At 38.3% G+C, this 11,224-nt stretch overlaps 1 protein-coding gene and 1 long non-coding RNA gene across 3 annotated transcripts; one reads left to right on the top strand and one right to left on the bottom strand.

Moving 5' to 3' along the window:
• Positions 1-2,904: 2,904 nt before the first annotated feature.
• On the bottom strand, positions 2,905-4,901 carry LOC112560848. The gene is made up of 3 exons (XR_003098606.1): positions 4,735-4,901; positions 3,691-3,800; positions 2,905-3,020 (listed from the first exon to the last, which is right to left on the bottom strand). It is a non-coding gene; the product is annotated as an uncharacterized LOC112560848 (long non-coding RNA).
• On the top strand, positions 4,862-9,584 carry LOC112560847. Of its 2 annotated transcripts, none has more exons than XM_025232941.1 (6): positions 4,862-4,976; positions 5,980-6,226; positions 6,549-6,650; positions 7,165-7,356; positions 8,470-8,696; positions 9,102-9,584. In XM_025232941.1, the coding sequence occupies exons 2-6, from the start codon at positions 6,011-6,013 to the stop codon at positions 9,394-9,396; spliced, it is 1,032 nt and encodes a 343-aa protein (XP_025088726.1). In that variant the 5' UTR covers positions 4,862-4,976; positions 5,980-6,010; the 3' UTR covers positions 9,397-9,584. The 2 variants fall into 2 exon arrangements, with proteins under 2 accessions (XP_025088726.1, XP_025088725.1); XM_025232940.1 differs by lacking the exon at positions 4,862-4,976 and adding an exon at positions 5,267-5,395.
• The last annotated feature ends 1,640 nt before the right edge of the window (positions 9,585-11,224 follow it).

Here is an 11,224-nt window from a genome sequence, read left to right as displayed (position 1 = left end):
ACCTGGGACACCAATCTTCGATAGGCGATTATGCTGGATGTCAAACAACTCAATCTGTGTCGTGGAAAAGGCTCAACAACGCCTCTTCCTTTCTCCGGAAGGCTGAGGTCTTTACTACTGTCTCCCCCAATTTCTTCAAGCTTTACTACAAGATCAACATAATTGAGAAGCGTGCGTCCTTCTCGTTCACTGTTGTCTAAATAGTTTTCGGTGAAGGACAAGAGCAGCCTACATCGTGTGTATCCACCTGCTCCAGTCGTTGGATTCGACCCAGAGTCCTCTTCAGGATCTGTATAACAGCGAGACTCTACTGAAACGTGTCTGCCATCCTTCTGATGACAAGCCATGCTCCTGTCGGGTGAACTTGTCCACTCCCATCAGGATCGCCGATATTAGTTATGCCTGCATGCAGGACAAACCGACTGCGGCTGTCTTTTGTTGCTTCAGCCGGTCAGACTTTTGAATGGATTATGACGTTGATGTGCATGCGACTTCATGTATGACTTTAATCGAGCTGGTATGATTGACTGCAACACGACGCCTGTGGGTTGATATATCATAATCGAGCTGCAAACTGAATTTGCCCTCTAGGATTAATAAAGTACTTTCTTTCTTATCTTATGCAAAAGAATATCAACCCTTCAAATGTGGAAAACACATTATTTTACAAATCCACAATACCATGCTTCTATATATATCATGTGTTGTCCTAGACATTAGTTCATTTGCTATCGCAGAAGGCAATAGAATGTGAATTACTTCTGAGGATTTTTAATGGAAGAACCGACAGTCTCTAATATATTAATGTCTAATACCTCTTCGAACTCGGTTGACAAACTTTAGAAAAAAACATAAATGATGTGGTCAGAGGGAGAAAAGGAAGTCATTATCTGTAATGATCACCTGGCAACAACTTCCAAAATCGTAACTGACCTGACACCGTTAGGAACACAGGATGGCCAAAATGCTCTTCCTTTTCATCTGAATGCGGTTCTGGCTTGTCTGCACCTTGAATTACTGGTAGCCATAAAGCAATAAAACTTATACTGAAAGAGACATTAAGTTCACTGTCAAAGGACAACAATCCATTTATGTCTATTTGAATTAGAAAGTAGGTGGGATTAAATGTGATAATAATAAACCCTGTCTTCTGCTACTTGCAGAGCTCAATTGTGTTTACAAGGCAACAGTTACTGTCGCAACAAACAAAAGCATACTCATTGCTAAATGCAATACAGACAACAAACATGTGGTACCTCCAAGAAACCACTGCATGAGTATGACAGTCACAAACATGAAATACCATAACATTTCAGTCTAACTGAGCACACCTGATATATCAACAGCTACACCCACTAACTTGTTTTTAAATCATACTTGATTCACAAATAACATTACTGGTTTATAAGCCACAAATATAGACAACATTTTTCAAACGAAACCACATCGACTTCCTTCAACTATGAAAGCCACACCCTAGGCATTCGTCTCATTTTCGGCATGATGTGAGGTGATGTCTGTACTTGTATTGACTGCTTCAATTTTGTTTATATAATAATGTGAGTGATGATTAAACTAATATTATGTTATACTATGTTATTTATATATATATTTTTTTTTTGGTTTGATTTAAAATGTGAACAGTCAACACTGCAATAAGTGAACAAACTGAACACTTGTACATGCAGTTTCATACAAAAATTAATTGAATCGAGATAATACACAAAGCGACAGGTTTAAAGCTGGCGAGGAAAAAGTCAAGCTATATGAGTCCAAAATTTACAGTAACCCTATGCTGAAGTATACAATACCATTATGTAAGATAATTGTAAAAAGAAAATGCCATTCAAATACTCTACCAATTATTAAATACACAACATAAAATGAATACCGTACACAAAGACTTCTCCACCACCTTCACAGTTCATTAGGATGTGATGACTGCGTGTAGTGATATTCAGATTCCCTTGTTCCTGAAAAGCATTTTTCCAATGGTAAAGATAGATTTTCCATGCATTGTTCTAAAAAACTAGAACAGCTAGATAAAGATTTACTATGTATTATAGCTCATGTTTTTGAAAAAAAATCTGAATACTGAAACAGAGAAATTAAGGATATTGTCGTCCAGTGCGGCATATGCATTCATCTGTACAGATGTCAATCTCACAGCACCTGGGCTGGGTGTTATGAAAGGTCTGACAATGTTTAGACAAGCCTTCATTTAGCTAAACTTCAAAAGTCTTTGCTGTTGGGCTGTGTGTGCATGTGAGATCTTACAACGATTTTCCAGTCCACTGGTCTAAAATGGCAAGTTGACACATTCAGAACCAAAACTTAATAGCAACTTGCACATTTGCAACTGATGTCTGACCAGCTTCAAACCTCATACCAACCAAGCCCAGATCACTCTAATTCTGGATGCACTTACAAATGACTAAACTGAAACTCACTAGACAATCAGTTCTTTTTTTCTCAGGCTATATGCAACATATATATGCCTATATGCTTTAAAATAAAAGCTTGAAAACAATTTACCTGAAAGTAAGAGTGAATGACTGCTGTAGAAATGAATTCCGAAAACGTGAGAAGAGAAGCAAAAGACTCTTTAGTCTTTGGTCTCGAACATGAAGAATAGCTCTACTACAGTAATCTGCAGAGTGTTGTGTCTTGCCCAAAAAGGAAATTTCTGTAAAGTATGGAATAAGTACCAAATTAACAAAAACAGCGACAGAGCACAATAAAGAATTCATTTTGTATTATGTCAGCATTTTTATATTATTGTTTCTTATAAGGTTTTAAGACAATGCAATCTTGATCGACTATTTTCTTGAGAATCAGATATAAGTCAATTTTATGACTATCATAAAAGCAGATCATGATATATAAAAATACCTCTGCATCACATTTCCACTGCTCTAATGGTGTCTGCTATGAGCTCCACAGCCTGACCTCTCCCAAACTTTTAACTATATGACCTTGAGACCATATTATGCAGCCTTGCATAGGTCACTTCCCCTGATCTATGAATTAAACAGAAAGACCATTAACGCCTCCATTTTATTCTAAGGCATATATATCAGACTTGAAGCACATTTGTGTGAATTTGTTATCAAATATTTCGATAGCATTCTTACTGACATATGTCTTACCTGTGTTAACAAATGTTTCTATCTCGAACAGGGGTACCACATAAATTCACAGTTCATTAGCCACAAGACAAGCTTTCTTTCATATTGCAAACAATAGAAACAACTTAGCCAGTAAAAGGAGACTATTTGTGATTACAAATGCTTCTTAAACTGTGATTTGTTTTTTGTCAGCCCACAAAATCCTATGACTATTTTGAAGTTAATGCTTTAAAACACTCTCAGTCCAGGAAATGAGTACATGATATAAGCTTACTGGCCACTTTGGCTGTAGCAGCCACTATTGTGCAGTTAATCTAGATATTACACTGCGTTAGAAATTATTATCTTAGCAATGGTTTTTTAGATATTTAATTGCAGAACTACTTTGCAGCAATGACAAATGGAGGAAAAACTTGTCTTATCAAGAAAATAAAAGTGATAAAATTTCTGATATGTTTCTTTAACTTTATTAAGCTAGTCATCCGTTTTTATATCAATACCTTTTCCACCATCACACACACACACACTGAGTACACTGATACACCATGCACCAATCACCAACCTTGCTATAAGTTCAGGTGAAGCAACAATTTGCAGAGGTTGAGGGCTGCTTCCATCAATGATGTGGAAAAAAATGTGATTTTTGTGTGTTCTTATGCTTTTCACCCATCCCTGAAAAATAGCAGATGCATTTATCACTAAACTGCTCCAAAGAACACTTCTTTCTTGTGTCACTTCCCTTATGTATACATGACATAGAACATTGTCACCTTTCCATCTGAACCAATCAGTAAGTTTGTATAACAAACCCTCATGTACTTTCATTTACCTAGGATCTTATGTCCCCTTCCCCCCACTAGAAAGAAGCTCATTTAGTAAAAATGGAGTTTAAACAAACAAAACCCATAAAAGTTTAGCTGTTAGTTAAACAGACAGCAGAAGGACTTGAATTATTATATCTTAATTTATGGTTTTATTTATACTTTAGATATATGTATACTAACTAACATAGTTACCTTTGACTAAAATTTACAAAAACTGATGAATACACGTGTTTTGTGCTATGCTGGTGTTTGGTGCTACCATTCAAGACCTCTCTGCTTACAAATCTGCTCTAAGAAAATGTGTTGAGGGTGATAATGATTCCAATTTCCTGACTCTACTGAAATCTATCCAATTTTGAGGTTTTAGGAGGAAAAAACACCAATTGAGCACATCTATATAAAAATAAAACAATTAAGGTCCAACAAATGCTATTTTAAGATTTTTATGGTTGTAAATTAAGTAAATGAGAACAAAGGTTTCTGAATCGCTTGAAATCATAAAACTGCTGTCTGGAGATGCGATTCTGTCAATCAAACTGTAGTAAAATCAATGATTAAAGTACTATATTATTATTGTTGTTATATAGGTAAATGATTTTCATAAAGGCCCACCACGGACACAAGATGAGTAAATAATTTTGACAGAGAATGGTCATGTTACCCATAATCATTCTCTGTAGCAGACAGTAGTGTAGCTGACCACTTGACGATGGTCACATTGGTCTAATCGTACTTGGTCCAAAAGTACTTGGTAAGAGAATATCAATACGTATCCGACTTACATTAACAGTAATCGTAGCGTCAGGATCTTGTTTATCGTTCAAAACAGATAAAATTGTATTGTGATAAACCCTCCTGAGTAATGCTGAAAAATGCCATCTATCTTGGATACATGTGCTGATTTTTGCAGTTCTAAGTAAGTTCCTCAAGGGCGCGGCCATTTTGAGAAACTACGGAAGCTGTACCCATTGTGTCGTCTGCTTTCATGGATCACAGCAGCGAGAGGTTTTCCTGGAACAAGAAGGTTTCTATAACGTTATTGAAATCTAACAACCTCATATATATTTTCCAACGTATTTATCCTTAGATAATATATAGTTAAAATATAAGGCCTTCGACTTCATTTTAAGTGTAGTTGCTTTCCTCAATCCACGATCTTAGTTATGAAGATACGATTCAGTTTTGCATTTAAACTTTGTAAAATTCCAAACAGGAAACATTGTCTATAATATTTTCTGTTCATCTTAAGACACCATCATTTGAGTATATTTAAAGTAGACGTGTAAGTAGAAATGTAAATGACGACAATCAAAAACTGGCCTCTCTTTCTGAAGGGGAGAAAAATAAACCCATGAAAGCAAGCTAGTGTGACCGTTACTGTGTGAATTAGAGTTGGAACTCTGTGATTCGTCTACTTCCCACATTCTCTCTTTTTGTTGGATTGTAAGTTTACTGAGTAGTTTGTTTAAAATTCATGAAGTTGCTGTTTAAATGTTATCTGCCAAAATTATGCCGATAAATCAGACCGGAGCAAGACTTGCATCGGTCTTCCATTGGTCTTGTGAACGGTATTTCTGCAGCGCGGTATGAATATTTGCCACTAAGTGAAATAGAATGGAGAAATATATTGAAAAAGAGTTTGTATATCATGGAAACAAAACTGGTAACACTACTTTTAGACAAAGAGGTTTCACAGACTATTCTTTTTCACAGTAAGACCAAAGCCAGGTATAAGCTTTGTCACACGCAGAACATACTCGAGCAAAACAGTTTTCTTTGAATCTCGCAAGCTCGACTCAGTCAAAGTAACCAATTCGATCAGTCGTCGACATATTTTCCATCTTCAAATTATAATCGACACAACAGATAATGTATTCTACTCCCTGTGTGCCTCTTGCACTGAAAAATGATCCGCTAAAGCGTATATAAGTACCGAGCAACACCAAATATATCCCCTTCCCTCACACACAGCGCTTTTGTTCTTTATTTCGTCACCATAATTATCTTTCTTTCTTGTGTTTGTATAGACTGATTTGTTGTAAACGCGCTGAAAAGGACATGAGTGAAAACTGCAGCGCGTCTGAAGTCGACATTTCCCTCAGCCTGACAATAACTGTGCAAGTGCTCCTAGCTGCCTCGCTGGTAGTCGCCGTGTGGGCATTGGCGATCCTGCTGAGATGCAGAAGCTATCTCCACTTTAAAATGCGCCTAGCTGTGGGACACTTTCTGGGTATCGATGTAGGTTCGTCCATCACAGGATTTTTTGCGTTTAATGTAAGTTTTCCTTTATCCTCTACCTATCCCGGCCATACCTGTGTATGAGAGCGCATTTCATTGTTTATCACTAGTATGCAAGGGTTTTTTTAAATTTTTTTATCACATTCAGTTATTGCTCTTTAAGGACGAGTTTTTAAACTAGATGGTTGTTCGCTATAAAATTTATATTTTTTCAAAGACGTCTTTCAAAAAAAAAAACCCACTAACTTTTTTTTTAATATAGCTTGTCTATCTTTTTCAAAGATGTTGCTGGAGCCTTCTGCAGTTCAGATATGTCTTATTTAAATTGACACCAATCTTGCTTTTCTGTGGTTTTTAGCTGGCGATGAACAGAAGGAGCTCTGCAGAACAAGTTTTTTACTGGTTGGTTATTCTAAACTGGCAAGAACAAGTTTCAATTTTGCTTCTTATTGCGATCAGTGTAAGCTGCAGTTCCCTATATTTCGCTATGTTATGCCAAATAAGATGAGCTATTACGTAAGTAATGAGGTGCTGTCACGGCACGGAAGGTTCAATCCACATACTCGCACCAGACAATTGCGCGTTCTTTCAACAAACAACAAACCGATTTCCTGAGGCTAACCAGTTCATGTTAATTTCGTTATTGAGTGGCTGAGGACTTTACAGACTACAATACAAATATTTATTCATAACCATTCGCCGCAACACAGCGTTCTAAGAGCGACGAGTTTCTCACAGTCACCATCCCTAATGGGTGAATATTACAAAACACTTAAAAATTTCAAATCTCAGAGGTATTCCACGGGCACAGTTCTCTCAGTAGGTGTTCTGGGGTCACATATGTATGCATATGTATTTAAAAAAGGATAAAGTTTGCGTTCATATATTATATAATTGCTTTATCTTATTTTATTTCCTGAAGATGAGTGGGGGTTTCATCTTTAGGTAGAATATTTTGCAAACTCGATCTGCAGGTCACAATGCTGCTCGACTTCGACCACATGATCTTGATTATGATCACGTCCTGGGCCTTTTCCAGCAGTCCTATCTTGTATATATATGTCTTACTTGAAAATGAGCCTGTCTGCAGTCGTCCTACTATATGGAAACCTTTCCTCACTACTTCCAGCAACCTTGTCGTCATCCTGCCCATGTTCATGACACAGGTCTGTAACATTGTTAGATTGTTATAGATTTGTGTATGAACAAAAGGAAGCATGCAAGGGCGAAACAACCTGTTAATGACTAACGTTGTAAACTGTATCAGCCCCAAAATCTGTTTGGAGTGGTATGGGTGGGGATGAGAAAGGAGGAGGTCGTGGCGGGCCGGTGGTGGACGAGGAGGAAAAAAAATCCAACCATCTTAACACTAGATTTATGTACAGTGCAGCACAACTATCTTCAACTGCTGATTAAACTTCAAGTACTAATTTATGTAAAATATACTTTATTTCCCTTTTTTATAAGTAACATACTTTTATTTCTATGGTTGTAAACAAAGCCACTCTTTTTGGACATAGGTACTAGCCTACTTGAAAATACTAGTTTCAACGTTGACTAAATTTCGCGTCATAGTATGTAACAACGCAGCTACTTGGACAAACTGTGCACCATCGAGAGGAAGTTTATAAATTTGAACATGGAGACGCTAGTTATCCTGAAAGGGGTATGAAGGGTGAGGAATACCGACACCAGACGTTCTTTCAGTCATTTTACATAGAACGTTTATGAGCGCTAAAAGGGTATAATAACGACTATCTTCTAGAGCAGTGGTTCTCAAAGTTTTTCGGACCGCGGACCACTTTACTTAAGTAAAAGCTATGGCGGACCACCAAGGCCTAAGTAAAAAATATGGCGGACCACCAAGGCCTAGAAATCACTCTGTACTATGAATTTCAAATTTAAATTGCCGCATTTGTTTCATTTTAATTCAAAACTAAATGTCCTTTTGTAAAAGTAATATAGTAATAAGTTGACATAAAACTACGTATACCTCGTTCTTTGTAATTAAAATTGTAATGCAAGGAATGCATCACTTTAAACATCACTTTGCTGACTCAGCCGCGGACCACCTGACTTATGCCCTCACTTTGAGAACCACTGTTCTAGAGAAACGAATTTCCCTAGCCACAACATTGTCGACCTTGAAGTTTCCTTAGAGGCAGAGAAATCACAATTAAACATTGGGTAGATAGAATTTTTAATTGTTAATTTAAGGTTTATTATTTTACTGAGTGTTCTGTTTATTCTTATGTTCCTTATTCATTTTTGTGCACAAGCTGCTTCTGTGTACCGTGTGCATTTACTGGCTGCTGAAGCGGCAGAAGAAGCCCACCAACATGCAAATTCGTTCAAGCATCATCTGCGCCAGGTGCAAGGCATGCAGGGAGAAGCGGCGCACGGAGAACAGTTTGGCGCTGATGCCCTGCCTGGTCGTCGCTTTTCTGGCCTACACTTTGCCTCAGTCACTTGCTCACTCCTTCCTGGCTTCAGTCACATCCCGTTGGTGCGTATATGTTCTATGCTAAGGAAGTAACGGGGAGGAGGGAAGCAAAGGTTGACGGTGGTGGTACACTACCTGTTGGTAGAATTATATGAACAACACAATTTGTTTTAAATTAAGTGTACCGAACCTTCGAACTGTCTACAGAAAACCAGTGTACTTTTTTGTCGCTGGCTGTAAACTTTTACATCACAGCTTAGAACATTTAAAAAGTATCCTGAGAACGAAATTCATGCCTCCATTCCAACTCTCATTCGTGTTTGATATTCCATGTAACGCATGCCAGTGAAAAACAAAACAAAAAACTATGAATATGGTTTATTTGACAACGCCTTTATGAGTTTATTTGACAACTTCTTTGTAGATTTATTTTACAATGCTATAAAGGGCTTATTTGTGAAATGATAGGTCGGAGCAGCGTTACGCGTGGACAGTGTTTGTGTATCCTGGTCTGACTGGTATTGTGGATGGCGCTATCATCTTGTACAACGCACATCGCTTTCGCCTGCCCACGGGCATCAACCCCTGCGCCCGCAAGAACAAGCAGGGGCACATCGACGGTGGCGACCACCTGGACAGCCAGCAAGGAGAACCGTGCACTTGCCCGCACTGCCCCCAATACCCCTCCGTCAAGCGGCCTAGCCGTGTCTCGCGCAGTTCTCCCCGTGGCGGTGGGTATGGGGAAGGTCATATGCCAAAGTAGGCTCGAGGATGTGCTCATCAAAACTTTACTTGAGTGAAAAGGTTCTCTGTATTGCAGCATTGTATTTTTCTCTGAATGTTATCTCGGAAACGGGCGACAAAAGGCAAAGATCGGTTCTGCATGTCACACTGCTGATCTGTTGCACGACAAATATTTAGTGACCAAATGTGTGTTCAAATGAAAAAAAATTAACACTTACAGTCAGCATATTTATTTGTTTGCTTGCTTTAACATGGGATGCGAGACGTTAAGTCATTAACGAGATGTGTGTAATCGCCTAATCGGTATCATCCACAGTGATAGTATAACAGAACTGGCACTTTTTCGAAAATTATTTCACATTTTAAAAATATCACACGGTCTAGTCGGGATGTATACCCCATTTCATAGACCACGTGAACTCAAAACTACGCTCAATAATCTAGGTTTTCTCGTAAACGGGCGTACGGCTGTGTGTAGGCATTCTTTTGGATCTTCTATTAGATCAGCGGTTCTCAACCTTTTACTTGTGACGCCCCCCTGACGAACAAAGGTACGTCCGCGCGCCCCCCTTAGCCAGCAATGTAAGCTAATTTCACTAATACCGGTATAAGAAACTAAAAAAATGACCACCTTCGCGCCCCCTTTGTAAGCACGTCGCCCATTAACGACAATGCGCGCCCCACAGGTTGAGAACCGCTGTATTAGACGTTGCAAGCACAAACAGAAGAAGAATTTGTTTAATAGCCCAATGACTTTGCACAAAGAATTTGCTTCGGTGATTTAAAAAAAAGGCTTAGAATAAAAGAATAACTGAAAACCAGGCCTCACCGTGTTGCCATATTATTCGAGGCCATCTAAGACCGATTATTAAATAAAGAACATAAATAATAATGCAGACAATCTATCTATTCCTCTTCGTGCATCAGGTTGCACATAAGGCCTCAACCGGAGTCCGCCACCGATGTCGATCGGCTGAAACCCACTCCAGGTGACCCCATGTCCAGCCCTTTCCTTTCATCTCCCTTTCCACTGCTGTTCTCCAAAATGCAGACAATAATGTCACAATATAACAACAACAACAACAACAACAACAACAACAAAATCCTGTTTGATGCTGCAATTCATCGTTGCTTCCATTATTGCTTCGACGTCGGTGTCGTAGTCAAACATTTCCATCAACATCATTACGTACTCGAAAAATATCAGGCTGACGTATACAAGGACGTTGAACTCAAATCTTTAAATTTGTAAATTAAAAAAAAAAATACAGTGATGTCACAAACAATCTTCATTTATAGAGCATATGTCGCGTCAAATTATAGGACCTCTACTTTTATTTGACATTTTTGCTGTTCGAGCTTTTACAGCACAAGCTACTCGGTCTATATTCTATTCTTTGCATGTATTTGTTTTTAGTGTTGATTGCATAGTCAAAAATTTTTTTAAAGTCTCCCAAACTGACCTTAAAACTACAGAAAGTAAAATACCAAGAACTGAAGACATCCAAATGACAAAAGAGACATGGTGAGAATAACGAGAACGGCGAAAAAGTTATAGAGCGGTTGAACGTCTACAAAAAGCTGCGAGAAGACCGGTCGGCCAAAAATTATCTTTGAACAACGAAAGATTGACATTCTGTTTCTATCATCCGATAGACGAATTGTGTTGTCGACTCTATCGTGCAGCTTCTTAAACAGTGTACTTTCTCCGGACTTCCTCCTTTCTGACCGCTGTCTGATATCGACTGTCTTCACTCTCCATCTCTGTGACTTCAGCTGAAAGTCAAGCGTCCCCATTGTGCATCTCTCCTTCAACTGAAGATCAACAGTCTTCACTTTCTTATTAA

Source organism: Pomacea canaliculata, linkage group LG3, assembly GCF_003073045.1.
Source record: "Pomacea canaliculata isolate SZHN2017 linkage group LG3, ASM307304v1, whole genome shotgun sequence".
Lineage (NCBI taxonomy): Eukaryota > Metazoa > Mollusca > Gastropoda > Architaenioglossa > Ampullariidae > Pomacea > Pomacea canaliculata.
Note: the sequence above shows the minus strand (reverse complement) of the source record. Positions and strands in the feature narration are given on the sequence as shown.

Coding starts and splice junctions, on each gene's coding strand:
- LOC112560847 (XM_025232941.1), top strand. CDS start 6,011: ATGAGTGAAAACTGCAGCGCGTCTGAAGTCGACATTTCCCTCAGCCTG. Junction 6,651..7,164: donor TGCTTCTTATTGCGATCAGT/GTAAGCTGCAGT, acceptor CTCGATCTGCAG/GTCACAATGCTGCTCGACTT. Junction 7,357..8,469: donor TGCCCATGTTCATGACACAG/GTCTGTAACATT, acceptor TTTGTGCACAAG/CTGCTTCTGTGTACCGTGTG.